At 40.1% G+C, this 27,373-nt stretch overlaps 1 protein-coding gene across 1 annotated transcript in view; it reads right to left on the reverse strand.

The window, feature by feature from the left end:
- neurl1b (neuralized E3 ubiquitin protein ligase 1B) overlaps positions 1 to 26,180 on the reverse strand; it is a 55,887-nt gene extending 29,707 nt beyond the window's left edge. The window contains exon 1 of the mRNA XM_055643010.1: positions 25,618 to 26,180. Within this exon, the coding sequence (XP_055498985.1) occupies positions 25,618 to 25,648 (31 nt within the window). The 5' untranslated portion in view covers positions 25,649 to 26,180. The remainder of the gene's footprint in view (positions 1 to 25,617) is intronic.
- Between the last annotated feature and the right edge of the window lie 1,193 nt (positions 26,181 to 27,373).

Genomic DNA, 27,373 nt, shown 5'->3' on the forward strand with positions numbered 1-27,373 from the left:
ACTACACATTAAAGAAAACAAGTCCTAAACAGGTAGATGCAGGACTAAGCATCAGCATTATTATCATCACATCAAGTTCCTCCTTGATACCAGTAAGGGTATGTGGCAACATTAAATTGCATTTATTTTTTTTAATAAATACTTATGCAGGATAAATCATGGCAGTCATCTTGCAAGCCTGCAACCTAAACTGATATTTCCCCAGAGGTGACTGGTTACCTTTTACGTTACTTGCACATTTTTTTCATGAGGGCGATTGCCGTGTGAACAGAGGCTCAAGTGTACTCTGCAATGTATGAGGTAGAAGCAAGGAATGTATGAATAAACGCATAACCCTACTTAAAAAACTGTGTGGGCGTACTTTCACTAAAAAGATTGCAATTCACGGAGGAGCATTATGGGCCTTCTTATGGGCATTTAGGATTTTCATGAATGTAAATTAATTTTATGCATCACGTAAATAAAATTAAGTTGATGGACCACATTTATCAAAGAACATATGAAAATGCAAGTTTTCCCATTTTTCAACCACTTTCAAACAATTAGTATCATACAATAAAATTCAAGGATATGGTCATGCCCGCTAACTATAAAAAAATAATAATTTGATGAAACTAGAAACTAGATTCACACAAGCATTAAATCTTATTCACAGGATTGGATATAAAACCTAGAGCAGGTTTTTGCCATTTGGCCCCTTGATTATGGTTGTTCAGTAGAGTTCAAAGATACAGCCCAGAAACAGACCCTTCAGCCCACCGAGTCCGCACCAACCAGCAATCCACGTACAGTAACACTATCATACACTACACACTACACACACTAGAGACAATTTACATTTATGCCAAGCTTATTAACATACAAACCTGTCCATCTCTGGAGTGTGGGTGGAAAACGAAGATCTCGGAGAAAACTCACGCGGTCACAGGGAGAGCGCACAAACTCCGTACAGACAGCACCCGTAGTTGTGATCAAACCTTGGTCTCAGGCGCAGTAAGTGCTGTAATACAGCAACTCAACCGCTGCACCATCCCATATCATACTTATACATAACTTTGCATACTTTCCTGCACTTGCCCCATATCCTTTCATGTCAGGGGAGGGGACGGGTCAAAGAATTATTCAGATAGCCCTTGCTTTCTCTCTCCATCCCCTCCTCCTTACCAGTTCTCCCACCAGTCCTACTGTCTTCACCTACATTCTATCTTTGTCCCGCCCCCTCCCCTGACATCAGTCTGACGAAGGGTCTCGACCCTAAACGTCACGCATTCCTTCTCTCCAGGGATGCTGCCTCGCCCGCTGAGTTATTCCAGAATTTAGTGTCTACCTTTTTTTAACCAGCATCTGCAGTTCTTTCTTACACAAAGGGAAACAACTCCCTGTTTCACCCTGTCAAACCCATAAAAAATTTGTTTCAATGAGGTAACTTCTGTTTATCCCAAATTCCATTTCAGCATAGTCTGCTCCACCATCCCTCATATGACACCACCATCTCAGGAACCAACCTTTGTGCACTACCTTCACAAGTATGTACTTATTAGGTAGTTGTATTAAATTGGGAGAACAGGCCTATACACATAATAATCTCGATATAAACAAACAGGATCCCTACATAATTGGAGCTAATTGTCTCCAATCCTGCGTACACATTCTCTTGCAATAAAAGGTAAAATAATTGTGTCTTCCTAATTGCATACGACTTGAACATAATACGATTTATGTTCAAGGACTCGCAAGATCCCTTTGAACATCAATGTTTAATTTTAATGTGGATGACTTCACATTTTCCCAGATTCTGTTTCATTGGGCATGTACTCATCTGTTCATTTAACCTTCCTATATATCTCTGAAGACTTTGCAAATCCTTATCCCAGCCCATTCAGCCACCCAGCTTTGTACCATCAACAAACTTGGAGTAATTGTGCATTATCCTCTCATTCAAATCACTGTTGTCGATTGTGATCAATTGGCACGTCAGACTCAATCCCTGTAGCGCCCCATTTGTTTGTCTACTTCCTCCATTCTTAGGTAAGACTTTTCCCTTCCAATGTGTATTCACTATCTCCATTCACAGCCCTCCTTCAAAATCCTTAGTCACTTGGCTCTGGGATTTTAAACCTAAAATGTCATTATTTTTTCCAAGGCCTTTATCTTACTTTTGCTAATATCTTTTTGCTCCTTATTTGCTCTAGAACAACAGAGAAATTGGTTAATTTCAAATAATTCTGTCTCTATCTATAGGGAACCACATTAACTTTAGATAACCTTTTCTTTCAGTCATAACAATACATGACTTTACAATTTGCTTTTGTTTCTCACAAGCCTATTCTTGCTTTCTCGTTTTATTTCCTTGTCAATTTTCTGTCTCTTTTGACAAATTCTGAACTTTTCCCCAGTCGTCAGCCTTACTGCTTTTTTTTTTGCCGTTTAATGCTTTTTCCTTTGATCTGTTACTCTCTTTAACTTTTCTTGAAATCCATAAATGGATGATTTTCTCGTTGGGTTTCTTTGGAAACTATATATAAATTCATTCAATGTTAGCGTAGCTTGTTTTCAGTCATGTATTTTACAGCAATTTCTCAGTTTACTATAAACTCGCGCATCACGGTTTTGTAATGTGTCTTATCCAATTCTAACACCCTGAATAAATTCTGATTAAATTCAACCACTATCAATTTCATTATGTGACCATTGTCCCGCAAGGGACCATTGTCCCTTTCCTGTAACAAAAAATAGGACAAAAATAACCTGTCCCTTTGTTAATTCTTAAATTTTGTTTTAAATGAAGAAAACCATCTGTTATGCACTCCATGAATTCACGCTTTATGTGATTACTGCCATTTTGGGTTCCTAGTCTACATGTATATCAAAGTCCTTGATCATCACGGTATAACTGTTGGACCTGTAATTTTCTGATATATACTCTGTCGGCATATCCACTAGTGCTTGTGGTCTACATTAAACTTCCCACAATGTTTTCCACCTCTTGCAGTCGGGTGTAGTCTCCAAACAAAAATCCTTTATTCTTACTCCGTTTATGCCACTTAATAATACTGAAGTTGTACAGACTCCTGTTTTGTTCTGCCTATCTCCTTTTAAAGTGCAGTATCATGGAACATTTAATTTGCTACACTGGTTATCATGGAACATTTAATTTGCTACTGCTATTTAATGGCATTGGATCACACCCACTTAGTTCTATTTCATTAATTCACGTACCTTCTTATGAATGTTACACATATTCTGATAAGAAGCCTTCAGTTTGTCTTTTTACCATTCTTCCTTCCAATAACTCTAAATACATTAACGTTTGTATTATCCCTTCCAGTATTCTCCGTTTATAATGAGACTTTTTGATTCCCTGCACTATTTGTGTTAAATTTCCCCTCATCAGAACCTGTTTCACCCAATTTAGTTCACAACTCAACATTGAATTCTCCAATTTCATGTAGCGTCTCTGAGGTAAACCCCTTTCACCCAACCCCGTCCCTCCCTGCTACATCCCCCACCCCCCTCACACCATCTCTCTCCCCTCCCTTCCCTATGCCCTGGACTCCCACCTATTTCTCTACTCCCCTGTACTATTTTCATTCTGGCTTCACAATTCTCAACTCTTCAAACCTGTCCCACACCTTCCTTTCTTATCTCTGGCCTTTGTTCCAACAGTCTGCCTTCAAAACAAACCCTTTTGCCTACGTCAACCTATTACCTGCCATGCCTTGTCCTGCCTCTTCACCTTTCCCTCTTTTTTCTCCCCCACCCTACAATCAGTCTGACGAAGTTGACCCTAAACGTCACTATCCATGTTCTCTTGAGATATTGCCTAGCCTGCTGAGTTACTCCTGCACTTTGTGTCATTGTGTTTTAATGACTTTATGTCATTAACAAGCATCTGCAGTTCTTTGTTTCCACATTTATCAACAATCCATGTTCTCCAGACCCGCTGAGCTATTCAGGCATTTTGTGTCCTTCCTTAATAATTAATTATATTGTGTTTTCCCCACTGCTGATGCCAAGGCTAAATAGTGTATAGCTCCCACTCCTCACTCACCGTACTTTCTTAAACAGTGAGGATACATTTGCTACCTCCAATTTTGTGGGAATAGTTCTAGAATCTAAAATAAAATAATTCAGTAGATTAAATATCTCCATAGCCACCTCTTTCAAAATTGTGTGATGTAACTTATTAGGTCCTGGAAAATATTGGCTTTCGATTGGAAAATTTCTCCAATTCTGTTTTTGCACTGATATTAGTTTTTTTTCAGGTCCTCGTTGACATTAGACCAGTTGTTGTCTACAGTTTATGGGAGATTTGTAAAGACAGGTACAACTTTGTAAAAAGAAAACTGACTCCCTTCAGCAGAATAATAAGACAGGGGTTACAAATGACATGATGAAAGAAAATGTCTTTAAACTAATCCAGTTTCAAGCATACATAATGAGATGACAACCTGCATATTTCAGGCATGTCTAATGGTAGCCATAAGGACAAGACCCTGGTTTTAGCTACTGCAATGCTAGAAGTTATTGACAAAGATATATGGACAACTGGTTTCTAAATATTTATAAGAATCTGACCTGCAATAAACCTGTTGCTCCCACTGAGTTTAGAATGAGAATGATGTCCTAATCTGAGGAAGGATATTCTTGCCATAGAGGGAGTACAGAGAAGGTTCACCAGACTGATTCCAGGGATGTCAGGACTTTCATATGAAGAAAGACTGGATAGACTCGGCTTGTACTCACTAGAATTTCGAAGAATGAGGGGGGATCTTATAGAAACTTACAAAATTCTTAATGGACAGGCTAGATGCAGGAAGATTGTTCCCGATGTTGGGGAAGTCCAGAACAAGGGGTCACAGTTTAAGGATAAGGGGGAAATCTTTTAGGACTGAGATGAGAAAAAAAATTACACAGAGTGTGGTGAATCTGTGCCTCAACTACAGAATGTAGTTGAGGCAGGTTCATTGGCTATATTTAAGAGAGAGTTAGATGAGGCCCTTGTGGCTAAAGGGATCAGGGGGTATGGAGAGAAAGCAGGTACAGGATACTGAGTTGGATGATCAGCCATGACCATATTGAATGGCGGTGCAGGCTCGAACGGCCGAATGGTCTTCTATGTTTCTATGTAAATGGAAGTGGAAAATACACAAAACTACAATTATCGCATTTATTCATAACACGTGTATTAAAGAAGAAATTATGTAAATATTTGTACATAATTAGCTCTTAATGATCATGAAAATTTGAATATTTATTGGGTACTAACTGAACAATGACTTTAAGTTACTAATCTTTAAATGTAAATCATGAGAATTTGTTAAATAAAACACAGAAACATTAAATGCCGATTCAGTGACATTTCCTTAGTTTGGTATATAATTACAGCGAGAGCCAATGATAACATTAAATATCAAAGATACAGGCATAGTCACACAGCACAGAAGCAAGGCCTTCGGCATAACTTGCTCGTGGTGACTACGATGCTCCATCAACACTATATGGACCTTATCCCTTTAAACCTTTCCTACCCATGTACATGTCCAAAAGGTTTTAAATGTTGTTAAATTACCTGCCTCAACTATCTCCTCTGGCAGCCTGTTCCATATACTCAACGCCCTCGGTTGGTAACCTCTCTTAACATCCTATACATTCTGCCACAAATCGGCTTCCTTTTCCCAAAATAGATTGGTATTAATTTGCTTTTATTTGCAAACGACAAATATGATATCCATCCATTTCATTGCAGGCAAACTAGCTAGTTTATTTTTCCATTTCCATTTTCTGCATGTTCAAAAATCTCCTTGGATTAGATGTTGCCGAGAATCAGTAAGACAGCAAGGCTGTAGTTGTCTAAACAATATAACATTGTTGTTCTCAGCAAACCTACTAGAATGCAAATAAACAATGCTTTTCCCTCACAAGAGTCCAGCTGAGAACGGACAATATTTCAGCAGTATTAACTCAGATCACATTAAAGAACTGACCTCCATTCAAGTGGCAAATCAGTGTACAAAAAACGTGCTTTGTAAGTGAGTTGGGAAGTTAACAGTGTCATTGTCAAACAGCATTTTTGTAATAGATTTGCCTCTATTGAAAATTCCATCCCGGAAAAACAGATGGTGAACTATGTAAACTTCATAAAAAGGTTCAATTTCATGAACATAACCTGATTGTTAGTTTTCACCTTTACACATTTAGTGTACATTTAAACCAAACAGTATTCTTATAGGATGATATGGGTGGGGAGATAATTGCTAATTACAATAATGCATTCACAATACAAGGAGGTTACAGGAGTTTGCATGGGTTGGCAATTCCTAATAATAATATTTAGCCAGGGATGTTATGAAGCAGAAACCACGTTGTGAAAAGATTTTTAATAAGAAGACAGCTTTTGTTTAACTACAAAAAAGATTCAGCCCTGCAGAAAAATGCCTTTGTTAATGCATAACTTTACTGCTCTTTCTTTGCCATTTACAAATTTGAAGGCAAAACATATTTTCGTGAATATTTTCCTACAAGCATTTTAAAAATTAGGTGATTTTTTAGTAATTACAAAGAAAACTTAACCACAAGAATAAAGGAGCTTTTTTTTTTCCAAAGCACTGCTCTGGTCACCTTTTATATGTTTGTTGCAGCTAATTTTAATGGTAAATTATACAAATAATAATAATTTTTAGATTTAAAAAAAAGATTTTTTTTTAGAAAATTATAAGCTAATATTTCAAACTAATGTTCCTGTTCTGAAGCCAAGCTTAACGAAAAAGAATATCACAGCTGACCCTTCCCATTAATGGTCTTATCTTGCTAGTATGGTACTAAGACAAACGTACTACATTACAGTTACCTTCATGAAATTGACAAGTTTAAAAAACTGATAAAAGAACTATTGGGTTGCAAACTTTTAAACATTTCAAAAAGTAATGCCAACAAGTCTGGCCAATTCTTGGAAAATCCTACATGGTATTTCAGGACACGTTTACTCAAATATTAAAACATTGAATAGCTTGGGTTGTGTATGCACGGTTTCCTCATATGTGGTATCTTGCATAGGAGTATGGAGGCAGGAATATCTAATTGTCTCCAATATCTAATTTGGGAGCGCTGCTACACAATAATAAACAGGAACACTACCGCTCCTGCCTGGGGTCTACCAATCCTGAGCTGCACTTTTACAGAACTAATTTGATCTCAAGAAAAATTGCTGTTAATTCATATTGTTTTGATGGAAAATCTGACAACTAGAGAATGCTTTTTTGTTTACCACAGAAGCATGCAAAAGGAAACATCTGGGATCTAAGTGCACGTATTGTATGGAGTAATTTTCTTTTGCATTGCAAATGATGTAGTAAATTTAAAAAATGCAAAATGGCAGAAATGGACTTGAGTGAATCATGGCACGTGCACAAAATATAAGGGTGAAAATCTATTAGTATCTACAGGAGATTCTGCTGTGATAGCACACGTCTTTTATTAATTGAAGGCTGATCTATTCTTACCAAGTTTCAAAATGAGTCAGGAGACAGTCAGTCTGCTCATAATACGCATGTATTTAGAATTCATTTAAACAATTACACTGACATTTGGGATAGCAGGATAAAAATATTAATAAATGTAACATTATGGCCAGGGTTGTAATGCTTAGCTTACAAAAATGAATTTAGCATTGCTGTTTTGTCTCGTAATGTTATAAATAATGTTTATTAAAATCTAAAATGGCGCAATACACAGCAGATCAGATGCATTTTCAGGTAGCAAGACAGTTTAGATCAGCGAATTACATTGGAATGGTTCTGATAAATACAAGATAATTGGATTTTCAAAGATATATATTCGCTTTTCTGGAAATGGGACCAGTAACATGGCCGGTATTTATTGCCAATTGCTTAAATTGCTCTGAAAAGAGTTTGCTCTGACATTTTAGAGGACACTTGAGAGTCAACCACAATGTTGCGGATCTGAGTCACATATAGACCAAACAGGATAAGAGTGAGAGATTTCCTCACCTGAAGAACATTGGGAGCCAGATGGGTTTTCTTCTGACAAACTATTGGGTTTGTGATCAACAATGTTTCTTAACCACATAATTAAGTTTCATAACTTGACGTGAACTTGGGTCTCAGGTTGGTTGGCTAGATTACTTGTCTGGTCATTTAACCATTGCACTGTCACTGTACCCCACCAAACTAGCATTGCGGATGACTTGGGAATGAAAAGCAATTGATCCGTACTTTCAGTTGTTTCTCAATCCACAGATGGTACCTGATCTGCTGAATGCTTATTGCCTTTTCTGTTTTTATTCCAGATTCATGGTCTCCTTAGTAACTTGGTAAATAATGTTCACATCTTCAATATAAGTCTACTTCAAACAGTAACGTCATGAAATCATGTGCAAAACTGTATTTGTCTTGCCAGTCTATGATCCATTAATCAGAGCAAATAGGTAACATCTCATGATAAAGGATCATGAGAAAGAACAGAAATTAGGTTTTAGTCTGTTCCAGTTACATGACTACGCGTGCATTTTAAGACAATGGAAAATCTTGACGGGCATCTAACATATTCTCCTGCAGGAGGCTGAATGTTGAGATGAAATGATAGAGCAGCAATTTGTCAACGTATCTGTGGCAAATATTAAAGGCAGAGTTTTCAGATTATGAGAAATGAAGCAGAGGAAAAACCCCTAAAGCAAAGTAAGATATTGGTTGGAGATCAGACTAAGCCTCTTTTTACTTAAGAATAATATATTACTTTTAATACAAGTTAGCTTTTGTGTCATATTAAAACCCCAAGCAATGTACATGCTTTATCTCTTTTTCAGGTCACTTTTACTCGACGAGGACAATGCCAAATTATCTGGTTCCAAGATGTTGGCAAACATTCATTATTTTCTAAATTCTAGAAATGTTGTGTTACTGCTCTCTTTGGATAAGGATATCAATCTCCACCAACTAACTGTCTTCAGTCACTATTGAAATAGAATAAACTAATTAAAAACAGAAAATGTAACTCTATAAGTCCCCTATTCTACACCATAATAGGCTTTTCAAAATGGGCACCGTCTAACTTTATCATAAACTTTTGTACTGCTGTAAAATCTATCTAGAAGCTTAGAATGTCCGTCTTTTACAAGACTACCCAACAGTCTCCCACCCTCTGCACCATTGCCAACCTCACCCCAAAGTGCCAGCCCTTCATTAGTAAGCCAAGTATCACTGGAATTCAAATGTGTGCTATGGTGACAAGCACACAAAACTACATGCCACATTGCCAGTCCGCTTCGGCTGTTCTCCTGAGAGTTGAAAATTATTCTGAATTGTTTTTGTGGTGTCAAACACAAAAACAAAGAGGTGAAGGAACAATTGGGGAGAAATAGGAGAAGATCAAACAGAACAAAACCAAAAGTCCTCGAGGGCAGAAAGTGTTTACATTGGACGTTTAGCACTGAAGGGCTCAGCTTATGTTCACAAATAGAGGCTTCTATGCTGAAGGATATCAAATGTCGCAGGAATTTTACTTCTTATTCTCACACGATGCTCCACAAAGATAGTCTCTTTCCACTCACCTTTTATAGGTATTAGAAAGTGCACATGCATTTCGGGATTTTGCATTTGCGGCTCAAAATATCACATTATTAGATCTATTTAACAACCTCTTACCCTTGTTCCCCATTTTCTCTTAATTTCCATTTATTTTCCAACCAATTACCTAATTATCAATTCTGTAAAGCAAGCAAACAATATTTCTTGAAGTAAAACAAAAAATGGAAATATGCCAGTGCTGCAACACATTCAAAGCCTTGACCACCATGCAAATTAAGCTTATTATACCAAAGTTGAATAATAAACATTTGTGTTAGCAATTTTACCTAATTATTATGAGAAGTAACTGTAACATATATTTACAATAGTTTAACCCCAATGGTTGGAATTATTCTCGGTGGACATTTATATAGTCAGCATTTTTTGAAGAAAATTATAGAGTAAACAAATTAAGAAAGCATTTTAGGAAACTGTCAGCTTTAACTGTGAGGACTTTCAGCTAAAAACATGCTGAGGAGAGATTTCATATTCCAAAGAAAACAAAATGTCATTAAACCTACAATCCACAATGATAAAAAACAGATTTATATTTAAAAACACCATTGTTTTCTATTTTTTCCCAATGAAATAGCATATTATCATTGGATTACTAGCCTGTTATAAATGGCACTATAATAAATCTTGATAAAACCACTATTTGTTGAAAATCTAATTTTGTTCATGGTTGCTCAAACTTTTTGTTCATAATCATTACATAACTCTCAAGCAGTTCAGAAATCCATCATCTTGTATTTGTATTAGTACAGCCTAATCTACCCAGAGTGCCTTCTCACGTGATGGGATACATGTTCAGGGGGATAGAGCAAAGAATTTCTGAAAACATCTTTGTACGGTGTGGTGTTTTAAAACATCAAGCAGGGCTTTTATGACTAACAGGAAACATTTATTCTAAGATTCACCACCGTGTTAGGTCGGGAAATTCTGTCACTGAATATCATCAATAAAAGCAGCATCACATGCAGTAATCTGTCCTAGACATTTGCATAAATCAGTTTTCAAGTTCCAGTTTATCACATCCATCGTAGACTATCTTTTTATTTTTAACTATGCCAGCTAAGTGGTGAAAATGTATTTGCAGTGTTGGGCTAATGGTGCTTTCACTTTGGAATAAAGTTAATTTGTAAATTAACCACAATCACCCACATTCAGAATTATGCAGTTTCAAACAGCGATACAAGAATGTGACAATATTTGAGAAGACCGTAGAAAAAAACAATTTATTGATTCAATTGCAAATTGTCAATGTTTTCAAAGAATAGAGAGAGAATGCACAATGTGAAGCTGAAACATCTGTAACTTTATAGAATCTTGAAGTCACTAGTAAGATTTAAATAGGCAGCAGTATTGTATCAATTATTATGGCCTTTTTCACCATATCATGAATGATTACTTTAAGGACTTTATGTTGATTATGAATATCCAAAGTATTAAATTAATATGAATGATTGCATCATATTTAGTCTACCACAGACCTTCCCTTGATAAAGCAACACTGGTCACTCTCAAATGAAGGTACTGTCTTAATTACACACTCAATTTTACCTCTGGTGTCTAATATCTACTCAGTATGTGCAACATGATGTTCTAGTTGTTATCTGAACTAACATTGTGTCAAAACAATAATTTCAATAACAAAACAAAACAATAATTTCTCCAATTTCAATGTCGGGGAATTAAGTGCAAGATTTGGTAACCTGACATGGAATACAGGGTACAGTTTTAGTCTAATTTAAGGACATACTTTCTTTAGAGGCAGTGCTGAAAAAGGTCTGTATTGATTTCTGATATGAAGACTTTATCTTTGGTGAAGAGATAAAACAGAATGGCCCTACACTCTCTGAGGTTCAAAAAAGGGAAGATAGTCTTGCTCGTACATTCAAGACATGGGGAAATCTGAAAAGAATCAACTGTTATGGGAACCAGATAGGAAATGTAAGATGGAACAAAAATAAGATCATCTATGATCTTAATAAATGGAAGAGCAGTCTTGCTCCTTTCACTTTTGCGATCTTTTGAGAGACACACTGATGAAGAAGTTAGTGAGGCATGTCCAGATGCAAAGCTGTCTTAGTTTAAAGTCAGCAAAAATACTTACCGATGATGTTATAACAATTCTCTCTTACTATAAACTATCATCAAATATTCCTCCTATGTGATGTCAAAAAATAATTAGCCTGAGATTAAAATATTTGAGTTTGGCCAGTCATTTGGTTATTTACCAAATTCTGATGGATTCAGCGAGTCAGTCAGTATCTAAAGAGAGAAATGGACAGATGATGTTGTGGGTCAGGACCCTTCTTCAACCAGTCAAGAAGGGTCCTGATCCAAAACGACATATTCAGACAAAGGCTGCATGTGTTAAAAGAATTTCACTGTGCAGTTGCATATGTGACAATTGAACCACTAACGACTCACAGTTGGGTAATGTATACCCGTCTGCAGTTTCTCGTGCCTCATACTTGACTTGATCAGTTCGTGTTTTTAAATAAATGCTCAGGCCACATCTCTTTCTCCCTCTGATTAACTCTGAATGATGCTTGTTCTTTTATTCCTTGTGTTTATAGGAATTTGGTGCAGTGTACCCTTTATCTAATTTGATGGTGATAATGGGCTAGAAGTTGGTTGGTTGCAAGGAGAACAATGGTGATGGGGTAGTGATAGCTGATGGAGCATGCAAGATTGACTGGTAGAGTTGCCAACTTAACTAGCCTCAAGTCACCCAAAAGCAAATTCTTACTAGTTCCATTTTATCCGCACAAGAAAAGCACTATGTCCCCAGTGAATGGTTAACAGGAAAACTGAAGCTAGATAAGAAATTACACATTGTCCCAAATAGCTATGGATATTACTTTCAATGGCTATTCCATTAACATTCCAATCTTTCCTTTGTCTCAGCAGCTCCAGCGTTGCTCTTTGTTAAAAACAACAAAGAGGCGGCTGTATCTTAAATGCCAGAACATGTTTTCATTTCATAAACATTTTATAGCTTTAAACAAAAAATCCCCTCCAGCTGAAATGGTTTATGATGTCTAATCTCGATATGGTTGGTTAGAACATTGCACTTTTTCTCATTTTCAAGAAAGGACCATCATTTTAATAATTAGGAATTAATTTAACAAATATGAAAGCTAGAGCTTATGGTACACAGCACTGTTTCAAATGCTCTAGTGAAATCCAATCAAAGAACTGTATTTTCAACTTTGTGTTTTTCGACATACTCCAACTTTGCTGCCAAGTCATTTTATGTCTTTATAGTAAATTACACTTTGGTGCATGTAAAGGCATGTCAGTGACTTTTAGTTGATGAATAGAAGGCATTGTTGGGCTGCCCACACAGTAACAAGTGAATGGTCTCTACAAGCAGTTACTAAGTGACTTGTGGTCAACAGAATTAATGTTAGAGCAGCAGGTCAAATGGAACAGATAGTCAACTCAAGTTGAGTTTATTGTCATTTGCACAAGTACGGTACAATGAAAATCTTGCCTGCAGCAGCCTCACAAGCACACAGATCCAAACAAACACACAAAACATAACATGCATAAATCATACCTAAAAGTCTATGTGACAGCAAAAAGAAAAACTGACTGCGCAAAAATTAGGACAATAGTACAAAACACAATTAGAATACAACTGCAGGTTATCAGCAAGTTGTAAATGTAATTTTTATTCTACAGTTAAAATTGTAAAAAAATCAAAGGTTACTGGCATGGTCATCCACCAGAATTTCCAGTGGAAGCTTCAACTACACGTCTCTGTGAAATAATTCCGTAGTGCAGATCAATGCATTTCGTTGTCTCTGTACTGTACACTGGCAATGACAATTAAATTGAATCTGAATCTTTGAATCTGAAATGTCTGAGAACAGCAGCTGATACTGTAGCGAACGCTTTGCCATTTTCCTCGCCAATATCCTTGAGCACTCCAGCTTTATTCTAACACAGAGTATTGGAAAAAACTATTTACATATTCTAACAATCTAAAAGTTTGTTAACATTTAACTTCAAACAGCTATAATGATCTGGAAACAAAGCTGACAATGTTTATGCTTCTTGCATTTGAGGCAGCAGAGGTTATGTAACGCCCTACAGGCGCTGCAGCCAATTAAATGTGCTGTTGTTGAGGGCAGTGAGGTCTACCCCTCCACCGGGCGGCGGAGGACAGCGCAGTCGAAAATGACGTGCTGCACTGTTTGGTGGACTGGTCCACACATGCAAGCTGTTGATGAACGCAGCCCCCAGCGATAGATGTTGGCGTTGAACCAGACGACCCCAGTGCGGAGCCAGTTCAGGGCGACCCACTCTTTGCGGGGCAGTTCCGAGCCGGGTGGGGCGTGCTGATCGGTACACTAGTGAATTGTGGAGGTCGTGAAGTCTGTTCACAGCTGGTTCTCCATGCTCCTAGTTTGTTGAAACCAGAGCCACAGAGAGACGGGAGAAGGGGCGATGAGATGACAGGCGTTGAGGTCCCAGTTGCTGTGAATCCTGGGCGAGTTGGTGCAAAGGATGTTTGGTGTTTGACGGGGCCTTGCACTCCAGCCTGTGAGTGAAATACTCTCTCCGAAGCTTGGCGGGTGAGCACTGGCAGAAGATGCATCAGAGTAGGGCGTAGGCAGCAGTTGATGATCTGCATGGTGTTGTTGAAGATGGCGTCTAGCTTGCTAGTATGAGCACTGCGGCACCATGCTGGAGCGGCATACTCAGCGGCGCAGTACACAAGTGCAAGAGCACTGGTTCAGAGAGTAGATGTCCTGGCGCCCCATGACGATCCAGCCAAGCAACGCAGGAGGTTGTTCTGCACCGAGACTTTAGCACAGAGAGCTTCAGGTCAGCTGCCGATCTAGGCTCACCCCGAGGTATGTAGGAAATGGGTTATAGGCTAGGGGTGACCCATTGAGGGTGATGAGCTTCCTTGTTGTTCAGGTGAAAGGCTGTTGTGGTGGCTTTTGCCACACTCAGTTTTAGTCTCTTAAGGTAACCCGTGACAAGTTCCATATCCGTTGAGAGCACATCGTCCACGTTTGACCAACTCCTGTCCGAATGCAGTAGGGCCAGGTCATCTGCGTATCCATACTGGTGCGAGGTCGTGCATGGCAGATCGCTGATATAGAGATTGAAGAGCATGAGGGCCAGTACCGATCCTTGGGGGACTCCGTGTCTTAGGCTTCGCAGTCGGCTAGATTGTCCGTCGCTGGTCTTGAGTACAAAACTGAGGTTTGCAAGGACATGCTGAGAATGAGTTAGTGACTATCAAGTTTTATGGTAATAGTTATCTGTTCCCCACAGACTATATCGCTATTGCGGAAATGCAAAGAGAGGAACTCAGTGGGTCAAGCAGAATCAGTGGAGAGAAATGGATAAACACTGTCCACATCTCATCACCTCTGGCAATCTCCCCTCCACAGCCTTGAACCTTATAGTTCCCCAGCCCTGCACTGCACGCTTCTATCTCCTTTCCAAATTTCCACAAACAGGACCGCCATGGCAGACCCATTGTTTCTCCGTGCTCCTGCTCCACAGAACTCATCTCCACATACCTTGATTCCATCCTATCCCCCTTGACCATTCCCTTCTGATCTATATCCGAGACACCTTACAAGCCCTTCAACTCTTCAATAACTTTCATCTAGCCCCTTTATACCTCCACCCTCCACCAGTAAGATCTCAAGGGCCTATGATGCCTGTGCTTCCTCTATTTAGTAGCCTGTGTTGAACAAACTGTATTTTTTGGACTGCCTATAAGAGAGCTTCAGATAGCCTCATTATCCAGTTGTCAAATTGACTAAGGGATGAGTTGTTAACTGTCTATTCAAACGACTATCTTAAATATTTGCTGTCAGCCAGACTAGATTTCTTAACTCTTAGAATTTCTTAGAACTTCTTTACTCAGAGAGTGGTAGCTGCGTGGAATGAGGTTCCAGTGGAAGTGGTGGAGGCAGGTTCGATTTTTATCATTTAAAAATAAATTGGATAGGTGTATGGATGGGAAAGGAATGGAGGGTTATGGTCTGAGTGCAGGTAGATGGGACTAGGGGGAAATAAGTATCCGGCACGGACTTGTAGGGCCGAGATGGCCTATTTCCGTGCTGTAATTGTTATATGGTTATATGGTTATATATGGTTAAGACAGACACAAAAGGCTCCAGTAACTCAGCGGGTCAGGCTGCATCTCTCGAGAAAAGGAATAGGTGATGTTTTGGGTCAAGACCCTTCTTCAGATTTCTTATCTCTTCAGTCATAAGAACTTGATCAAGTCCCATCCCAGAATCCAGAGCACTAATGTATAAGGTAATGTTCCAATAATAGACACAAAATGCTGGAGTACCTCAGCGGGACAGGCAGCATCTCTGGATAGAATGAATGGGTGACGTTTCGGGTTGAGACTGTTCCTCAGACCCTAAACGTCACCCATACCTTCTATCCAGAGATGTTGCCTGTCCCACTGAGTTATTCCAGCATTTTGTGTCTATCTTTGGTTCAAACCAGCATCTGCAGTTCCTTCCTACAACGTAATGTTCCAGTATATGGCGCAGGAAATCCAACGCAGTTGGAAGTGCCACTGTTTGAACAAGACATTCAACTAAGACCCTACGTGCTGTCCCAGATAATGCAAATGATGACTATTTTGAAGGTGAGCAGAGGAATTATTCTGGCGTCTATCTAATATGCAAAACAACTTACATGTCAGTTTCATATTTCGGTGAATTGCTGTCTGCACATTTAACCATATAACCATATAACAATTACAGCACGGAAACAGGCCATCTCGGCCCTACAAGTCCGTGCTGAACAACTTTTTTCCCTTAGTCCCACCTGCTTGCACTCATACCATAACCCTCCATTCCCTTCTCATCCATATGCCTATCCAATTTATTTTTAAATGATACCAATGAACCTGCTGACACCACTTCCATTGGAAGCTCATTCCACACCGCTACACTGTCTGAGTAAAGATGTTCCCCCTCATGTTACCCCTAAACTTCTGTCCCTTAATTCTGAAGTCATGTCCTCTTGTTTGAATCTTCCCTACTCTCAAAGGGAAAAGCTTGTCCACATCAACTCTGTCTATCCCTCTCATCATTTTAAAGACCTCTATCAAGTCCCCCCTTAACCTTCTGCGCTCCAGAGAATAAAGACCTAACTTATTCAACCTATCTCTGTAACTCAGTTGTTGAAACCCAGGCAACATTCTAGTAAATCTCCTCTGTACTCTCTCTATTTTGTTGACATCCTTCCTATAATTGGGCGACCAAAATTGTACACCATACTCCAGATTTGGTCTCACCAATGCCTTGTACAATTTTAACATTACATCCCAGCTTCTATACTCAATGCTCTGATTTATAAAGGCTAGCATACCAAAAGCTTTCTTTACCACCCTATCTATATATGAGATTCCACCTTCAAGGAACTATGCACGGTTATTCCCAGATCCCTCTGTTCAACTGTATTCTTCAATTTCCTACCATTTACCATGTACGTCCTATTTTGATTTGTCCTGCCAAGGTGTAGCACCTCACATTTATCAGCATTAAACTCCATCTGCCATCTTTCAGCCCATTTTTCCAAATGGCCTAAATCACTCTGTAGACTTTGGAAATCCTCTTCATTATCCACAACACCCCCTATCTTGGTATCATATGCATACTTACTAATCCAATTTACCACCCCTTCATCCAGATCATTGATGTACATGACAAACAACAAAGGACCCAACACAGATCTCTGAGGCACCCCACTAGTCACCTGCCTCCAAACCGACAAACAGCCATCCACCATTACCCTCTGGCTTCTCCCATTCAGCCACTGTTGAATCCATCTTGCTATTCCTGCATTTATACCCAACAGTTTAACCTTCTTAACCAACCTTCCATGAGGAACCTTGTCAAAGGCCTTACTAAAGTCCATATAGACAACATCCACTGCTTTACCCTTGACAATTTCCCTAGTAACCTCTTCAAAAAATTCAAGAAGATTAGTCAAACATGACCTTCCAGGCACAAATCCATGTTGACTGTTCCAAATCAGACCCTGTTTATCCAGATGCTTATATATATATTATCTCTAAGTATCTTTTCCATTAATTTGCCCACCACTGAAGTCAAACTAACAGGTCTATAATTGCTAGGTTTACTCTTAGCACCCTTTTTAAACAATGGAACAACATGCGCAGTACGCCAATCCTCGGGGACTATTCCCGTTTCTAATGACATTTGAAATATTTCTGTCATAGCCCCGGCTATTTCCACACTAACTTCCCTCAATGTCCTAGGGAATATCCTGTCAGGACCTACATTTCCTGCATTTCCTATGGCACAAAATGACTAAACTTCAAAAGGTCGAAAATTTAGCTTTGAAGCACTTTGGGAAGACCAGTGTCCATCAAAGTTACTGTATTGATCTTGCACTATTTTAAAACACCATAATAATGCTAAACCTCATCTGTCTTAGTTCATCTAATGCCGAAACAATCATGTGTTATGCCTAATTTCTCTAATTTCAGATAGTCCTTGCATTCTCCCTCCTACCCTACCCCTTCCCAGCTCTCCCACAAGCCTACTGTCTCCACCTCTTCCTTTCTTTTTCCTGCCCCCCCCCCCCCCCCCGACATCAGACTGAAGCAGGTTCTCGACCCAAAACGTAGCCAATTCCTTATCTCCCTAGATGCTGCCTCACCCGCAGAGTTCCTCCAGCATTTTTGTCTGCCATGTATTCTGCCTTTGTTACCCCTAGACTTGCCAAGTTCAACTCAAATGTAACTCGATCCAAAATACTCAGTACTCACTCACTGACTATATTGGTTCTTGCTTGACCAATACATTGATGGACCAGTGTTCTTTTCCAGGCTACTATACCTACAATTGAGACCCGAGTTATAATCAGGATGAGCAAGACAAGCAGCGTCAATTCCAAACATTGTAATTCAAAGAGATTATCAGGTGAGCACCCTTAGTAAATCCTGGCTCATGGCCACACAGAGTGGAAAAGGAGCATTTGACATGGTATTGACAAACTCAGGTCCATAGATCAGGTGCATAGGAAAGAGTGTATTTTCTCACAAACTCTATGAGATCTTGCTTGAGCAATACCTGGATGGACCAATGTCAGTCAGTGTCATTTTCCAAGCTACCATCCTGTCCACCCCATTAGCCACTCCCTGTGAAAGATCCCACATTGGTTACATTACATCCCACATTGGTTACATTAGCCACCGCAGGACCAACAAAATAACCTCAATCCTAACGGCCTACCCAAGAAGAAGATCCTAGATTTAAAACATTTTCCAAATCCCTTGCTCCAACCTATGCTTGCAATCCTGCCTGCAGCTCCCTAATTCATCTTGTTCCCCTCCGATTCTGGCATCAAGCACATTCCAGATTTGAATCACCCATGGCTGGCAGCTATACCTTCTGGAAGCAAGGGCCAAAGTTCTGGAATTCTCTCTGAAGTCCTCTTTGTTTTATTATCTCCTTCAATCAAAGCAGTAATCTGTCATAATATTGTCTTAGGTGGCTCAGTATGCTAACAATCCTCTGAGAATAAACCCAGTCTTTCTGCCACATTAAACAATCCATCTAGTAGACATTAGATTAAGAAGACTCAAAAGGATACAGCAGAACATAGTTCAGTGGTGTGTAGTAGTGAAAGATGTAATTTAATCCAGAGCCAGCTAATGCACTTTGAGAGGTCAAATTGTGGGTGGACATATAGAGTAAATGGCAGAAACCATAGGAGTGTGGGATGTACTTAGAGATTTGGGGGTAATAGTCCACAGCAGCATGAAAGTGGTGACACAAGTAAGAAGATAGTGCAAAGCCATTTGCCATGCTTGGCTTCAGGGGCTGAGCCAATCAGCATAAGAGTTGGACAAAATATTGGTTAGAGATCCATTAGAGTATTTTGTACCATTCTGGTCACCACACTGCAGTAATGATGTGGTACCAATAGAAAGTCAGCAGAAGAGGTTCCCCCCAGGATGTGGCCTGGAATGGAGGGCTGTAGTTGTTAGGAGAGATTGGAAAGGTTGGGTTTATTCTCACTGGAAGTTAGGAGGCCGAGGGGGTGTCGTTACAGAAATTTAAATAGGACAGAGGAGTCTAGAACCAGGAGGCACAGGTTTTAAGGTGAGAGAGAAAAAAATTAAAGTAGATGTAAGGGGTAAGATTTTCACACAGAGGGTGATGAATATCTGGAATGAGCTGCCAGAAAATGTAGTGGAAGCAGGTGCAAATACAACGTTTAAAAGCTGTTTGGTTTACTTCCATAGGAAAGGCATAGAAGGATGCAGCCAAATGTAGGCAGATGAGACTAGCACAGATAGGCATCACAGTTGGCATGGAGGATGTTGGCCAAAGGGGCCCACGTCTGTGCTGTACGTTTCTATGATTCAAAGAAAAGAACCTGGTGTTCAGGTGGAAATGCATTTTGCTGCTTGATAACAGAATTTAAATGACTCCTTGCTCAAGCAGATCCAGATCGTCATCTTCAATGCTCATCGATGATGTTCAGTGATTTCACTAATGTGCTGCAGGCTGAGAATTCTAAAAGGATTTAACACTTGCAGGAGAGAAAGGTAGGAAAAAAGAATCACCACACATGCATCACTAGTTACTCCAACTACAGAGAAGTGTGAGGTGTTGCATTTTGGGATGTCTAACAAGGGCAGGACCTACACAGTTAATGGTAGGCCTCTGGGGAGTGTTGTAGAGCAGAGGGATCTAGGGGTGCAGGTGCACGGTTCCTTGAAGGTTGAGTCGCAGTTAGATAAGGTGGTCAAAAAGGCTTTTGGCACAGTGGCCTTCATCAGTCAGAGTATAGAGTATAGAAGTTGGGAGGTCATGTTGCAGTTGTATAAGATGTTGGTGACACCGTATTTAGAATATTGTGTTCAGTTCTGGGCACCATGTTATAGGAAAGATATTGTCAAGCTTGAAAGGGTTCAGAGAGGATTTATGAGGATGTTGCCAGGACTAGAGGGTGTGAGCTATAGGGAGAAGTTGAGTAGGCTGGGTCTCTATTCCTTAAAGCGCAGGAGGATGAGGGATGATCTTATAGAGGTGTATAAAATCATGAGATGAATAGATTGGGGAGATGCACAGAGTCTCTTGCCTAGAAAAGGGGAATCGAAGACCAGATGACATAGGTTCAAGGTGATGGGGAAAAGATTTAATAGGAATCTGAGGGGTAACCTTTTCACGCAAAGGGTGATGAGTGTATGGAACAAGCTGCCAGATGAGGTAGTTGATGCTGGGACTATCCCAATGCTTAAGAAGCAGTTACACAGGTACATGGATAGAACAAGTTTGGAGGGATATGGACCGGCAGATCATGATCAAAGGGTTATGAAGCCTACACATACCAATTACTTCAGTTCTTATATATGTTCATTGTTATTCTTCCAATGCCACAAGATTTACAGTACAGTAACAAATCATTGTTCACAAATTATCACAAACAGAGATGCTGAGGCTCTGTAAGGTGCTGGTCAGGCAACATTTGGAGTACTGTGAGCAAATCTGAGCCCCATATCCGAGGAAGGATGTGCTGGCTCTGGAGAGGGTCCAGAGGAGGTTTACAAGATTGATTCCAGGAATGAGTGGGTTAGCATGAGAGTTTGACAGCACTGGGCCTCTACTCGCTGGAGTTTAGAAAGTTGAGGGGGGACCTCATTGAAACTTACAGAATAATGAAAGGTATAGATTGAGTTGATGCCGAAAGGATGCTTCCACTGGTGGGAGAGCCTAGAACCAGAGGTCATAGACTCAGAATTAAAGGGCGCACTTTTAGAAAGGAGGAGGAGGAAATTCTTTAGTCAGAGGGTAGTTAATTGGTGGAACACATTGCCACAGATGGCTGTGGAGGCCATCAGTGGATATTTTTAAGGAAGAGAAATTCTTCATTTGAACAGGTGGGGAATTATGGGGAGAAGGCAGGAAAATGGGATTAGGAGGCAGAGATCAGCCATGATTGAATGGCGGAGTAGGTTCGATGGGCCAAATTGCCTAATAACTCCTATAAAGAGAGCTTGTGAAATGGTGAAAGTGAGAGCACATGCCACCTCATGTCCATTTTTTTCTAATATAGCCATCTTTTCCTTTCTCCCTTAAAAACTTACCTTGACTACAATTATTTTTCTTTAAATACAGCTCCAGACACAAATCGTGCTAGTGCACATCAATGAAGTGTTAATATTGATGTGCCAACAGTGATTGGTACAATAATTCCAAGTAAATTTCTCTGTAATATTTTGTGTAATACATTGTGACTATCTTAGAATTCTGACCCTTGGTTTGAAATGTCCTCACAAGTAGAAACTTCAGGTGGAACATCAGATAGAAACTTGTCTTCTTCACCCAGCACTAAACAATTAATGGAACCCTCTCTGGCATGCATGGTGGTGGTGAAGGAGATATGGGGAGTTGATATTTTAGCATCAGTAATCAAAGGCAAATTTCCAAGCCATCTTCTCTTTATCTTCTGTATTAAAGATATTCATAATTTTAGAGAAAGTATTATGTAACCCCAATAATAATTGTAAGTATTATTTCTTTTGGACAGTGTTTGTATGGTGGGTGTTCTTGGTATTAGTGCTGTTCCTATAGATTTAGGGTTGTTTTGCTGTTACGTTTTCTATGCTGTGACTAAATATTTGAATAGTTTTTCCATGGCATTGCATTTACTTTTATTCTAATTTGAAATTGAAGCATCCAATGATTTAATCTGATGTTGTGTGGATGTGACTCTACTGAAAGACATTACTAAACCTGAACAAAAAAATGAGAAAAAAATATTATAAACTTTCCCAAAAAAATTTTTGTTGATAAAAATATCTTATTGATATTTATCTTATATAACATGTTATGCCTATTTTATAAATTTCAGTTGGAAAGTTATGGCTATTTTTCACCATAATTAAGTTATGGAAAGTATGCAGATGAGCTTTGCTAAAACGAGTTGAAAGGTCTTTGCTGTCAGTAACTTGAAAAACTGGGTTTCAGTTAAGGTAAACAGCAACAAAATATCCACAGGTCAGTGTGGACACATCACCAGAGGGCATGAATAAAATATTGATGTGAGCATGTGGAGCCTTTTGGTCTCTCCTTGAGCAATTTTTAGAATGAAGCAGTACAGCTAAATCCAAAAATAAAGTTCTGTCTTTTTGCTGTAAGAGTTCCCTCTGTTGCTATTTTCTCATTGAAATAGATTGCTGGCATTCACAGTAAGTGAATGTAAATGCCTCATTAGAAGCCCTACAAAATAGATTGGGCACAAATGTAATTTCAATATCAGAAACAAGGAACTCCAGATGCTGGTTTACCAAGGAAAGACACAAAATGCTGGAGAAACTCAGGCATTATCCCTGAAGAACACCGATAGGTGACGTTTTGGGTCGGGGTTCTTCTTCAGACAGATCATTTTGTGCCAATCATTTCAATATTGTTACTCAGAGACATTAAGCTGAATAAATGTCCCTGAAACAAATCAGCAGGGCCACAGTGGAAATTTAAAATCAACGGTTGAGGGACAATCCTTTCTTTGCAGCAAACTAAGTATCCTTCTTTGACTGACCTGGCCCTCCTCCACTTTTGTAATCCAGCTCCACTCTGCAAGTGGACCACTGAACTGCTCACTACTCCCATCATATCCGTACTGTTGGGTCCAACCATGACATATGTCCTGGTTTCATTTGTGCTGAGCTCTGCCCAAAGTTCTCCCAATGGTTCATGCCCCTCATCCCAACTACCATCCCCAAGGAAGAGCTATTTAAATTACTCTATACAGGATTGTGGACTACTGGAGTATCTGAAATAATGCTGGAAGCTCAACCCCTTATATTTTTCAAACAAGGATGTGCACTTATGTTAAGGAAAGGAAAATGTAAGAGAATGGTGTGGTGGTGGTGATATGTGGTGAATCGGTCATTCTATGAGCTGTAAACAGACACAAAATACTGGAGTAACTCAACGGGTCAGACAGCATCTCTGGAAAAAAGGAATAGATAATATTTCCGGTCGAGACCCTTCTTCAGACCTATGAGCTGGCTGCTGGTGTAAAAATAACCTATATTTCTGCACCTAAATATTCCCAAAAATATTTGGTTAAAAAATGTGTACTTTCGCTTTTCTAAATGAAAAGTTAAAATATACCCAAAACGTGTGGAAGATCAGAAAATACAGCTGATCATTGCCTAACAAGGGTTAATTTCAAAATGTAAGGCGCCCTCACGCGTAAACATCTTCGTGGTACGTTTGGTTAAAACGTTGCTTTAATCATTCCAAACATCTCTAAAGATACAAAAAAACTTCGGCAATGCAACGAAAATAACAACCATCTTCCAACCCACTCTCGCTTCTCCTAATCCGCCAGAAGCTCCCGCCGAGCACATGTTGACTGTATCATCCCCTCAAATAGAAACAGCATTAAACATCCTCCAGGGCACACCCTCGCCATATCACGGTTCGTTTAACTCCAACGAACAGCCTTAATGACAGCTTGGACAGTTTGATGTTTTCAGAGACTGCGATTCTTGAATTAGAAAGTCCCGCAGTGCTAATTTCGCCAAATGCTTGGAAAGAAAATACTTCATGGAATGGTTGGCATACCATGTTTCATATTGTACAGGATGAAATGTGAAAGTGTTATTTCTAACAATATTGTTTCCTGCAAATAAGTGGCGCTGCTATACTGAATAAGCCTTCTTCAGATGGCGAGCATCCCCCACCCTCGTGGCTTTATTACGCGAGGAAGGTTGATAATCGCAGCGCTGGTAGTCAGTAGCAACTGACACATCATCCCTTCTTCACCTGTTCGGAACTTTTCTCCGACGTTCAAGGCAATGAAACACCCTCTAACTGAAACCCCCACTGCCCTCCGACAGCTGACAAGTGGAAACCCCCACGTAGCAGTTGGTTGCTGCAACTATAGATAGCAGATATTCAACTGTCACACGGAGCTTAGTACAAAGGCACCAATAAATCTTGTTTTTTTACACAGCAACTGACAGCTCTGGGAACTGGTTTCAAGTATCCTATCTCTTTCGATGCAAACCCACCCCAACTCCCTCGCCCCCGCTTTTCACATGAGAAAAAACGCCCTAGGCCCCCCCAAACCTTTATATCTATAACCAACGCCCCATACCGTGACATTAATAACCGGTTGTCAGGAAAAGTCTTATACTAGATTCTCTATTTAGATTTCGTTGCATTGACTAAAGATCAGAGGTGACTGCCCGAAAAAGATTTGAGTGTCTAATCTGCGAGAGGTTGATACATCTAAGTTCATTGTTTATCAGTGTGTGCATTGACACAACGAGGACTTAAAAATCGCGATCAAACCACATATGACAGCCCCGGGTCTTAGAGTCTATCCAGTTTCCAAGGCTCCCTCGGGGTTGGCGGTGATAAATCCAGATTCATTTTGGTTATAATTGACCATTCTCGACCGAATACGATTATATCTCGTACCCGGCGCTCAAACGGGGCAACTGGTTCACCGTTGGGAAATGCATTTCGTTGTCTCTGTACTGTACACTGACAATGACAATTAAAATTGAATCTGAATCTGAACTGCCCGTAGAGACTGCGTTTTACGCCCACGTTGACCGGCTCACAAGCCGCCGGGGCTGGGTGTGGGAGAGAGACCCCGAGGCAGCGCAGCTTCTACCGATACTGGGCGCAGCGCAGCGCAGACAACGCCTGGAAATCAGGAATGGTTTTGGAAAATCCTCTTCTTTACCCATCCATCACAATCCCCGGCAGAGGAAACCCCCGCCCGCAGCCTCGGCTGTGTGAAATGTGCCTCACTCACTGGGGTGGCACACGTTAGCAAGCGAGACTTAACCCACAGACATATCAAATCGCAGAATAATGCCAAATTCACTTAATTCCCCAATTTGAATGGGAAACATTTAGCTGTTCGCAGCTTGTTGTTAAAGCCCCGTAGCGCACAGAATGAGAGCGAAGAGGGGAGCAAAGGAGAGAAGGAAAGAGACAGAGAGAGAGAGAAAGCTTCCTACCTGCATGTGTTTTCTGAACACTGTTTCCCATCACTTCCTTTCATTTACCGCAAGGCAGAGCTAGGGTATTTCTGTGTGGATATGACCAGGGTTGTGATCTCTCCCCTTGGCTTCAGAAGGTCCATCCACTCGGGTGAAAGCGAGTTGGTTTTGTTTTTAAGAGGAACAAAACGAACGGGGAGGTTTTGCGGCTCAGAGGGGAATCTCCGGGGCATCGCCTGCTTTCCACACAAAAGAAATCTGGGCAACGAGAGGCTGGTCGCGGACGTTGATCCACATCGGGGAAACTCCAAGCCCGGTTTATCTCTCTAACCGCACCGTGTGGAAATGGCCACGCCGTGAGACACACACACACACACACAAGGCGACGCCTCGCCAACCCACTGCTCCCCGACTTGTTAAAAGTCAACTACTTCCGACTGCAATCTATAATGATCCTAGCAACGGCGCTGCCCATCTCGTCACCGTCTCCCACCGCACTGAAATCATTAAACCCATGCCGCCAATCCCGCGATGATTTTCAGCACTTCAAGCCCATCGCTTGGAGAAAACAGCCAATGTTAAAACCCACTGATAAGCCCCAGACGCAGAACCAACATCCTCATTGTTTTCTGTCAAAGGGTCTCCCCGCCCGACAAACACACACATACAGTCACTTTGTGATCAGAAATCTGATTCTTAATCTCTGTCTGGCTGTGAGTGCACAACGGTCCCCTGATAGTGGGTGGTATATCAAATGAGCAGGTACAATAACAGTATTTAAAAGACATTTGAACAGGTACATGGATAGGAACATTGAGGGGGATAGGGGCTAGGCACTGGAAATGGGACTAGCTTGGATGGGACATGGACAACATGGACAAATTGGCCTAAAGTTCTTTTTTTTTTCCTGTAGTGTGTGACTCTTGGGAATGGGGGAAATTCCTATATTTAGGATCTTGATAGCCAAAGGCCCCATCAAAATGATCAAGAACAAGCAAGTATCCTGAATAGGAACATGGTGGATCTTTTGGAGGCTTACAGATTTTAAGATTACAAAAAGGGAGGTGTAATGGATTGAAGAATTTGAAAGAAGGATCGAGAATAACAATAAGATGTTAGTTAATAAGTATCCATTGAAGGTTGGTGATGATGGGTGATCAGGTCTGTTCAAGTTAGGACAAGAAAATATTTTCAGAGGAGCTCAAGATTTTGAAGGGTAAATTGGGAAGCCTGGCTAAGGGTGTTTTGGAATAATATAGCCAAGAGATATAGATCTGGGAAATTCCAGCTTGATTGAAAATCAGCAAAACTGTAACTGACTACATAGAATTCTAGTTTTACATAATCACATGACTGTACTGAATATAAATGGAATGAGATATGAGATTTAATTTGAATAATATCACCATTAGGCACTATAACTTGGTCAAGAAGTTAATGAATATCAGAACTCCAGGAGGTCAATACAGCTTCACTGGCTCACTGCCAGCAATTAATTAGATTACATATGTTGTTAAGTGCTTTATTCACATATTGTCATTGTGCCGTTGGTTCTCAGCATGGTAAACAAATACTTTAATCGTAAAAGTAACCTGCTTTATGTACATTGTACAGTATTGCATGCAATCAGACTTTGAATATTTTGAAAGCAGTCAAATAGATTCCTGCTCACTAAGTGGTGAAAGGTTACCATGGGTAGCTGGGAATCCAGAGTCAGGGTAACAATCAAAGCGGTCCCATGTTAAATCGCAGGGCAGGCTGGAGGAGCAAGTAG

Source organism: Leucoraja erinacea, chromosome 11 (assembly GCF_028641065.1).
Source record: "Leucoraja erinacea ecotype New England chromosome 11, Leri_hhj_1, whole genome shotgun sequence".
Classification (NCBI taxonomy): domain Eukaryota; kingdom Metazoa; phylum Chordata; class Chondrichthyes; order Rajiformes; family Rajidae; genus Leucoraja; species Leucoraja erinaceus.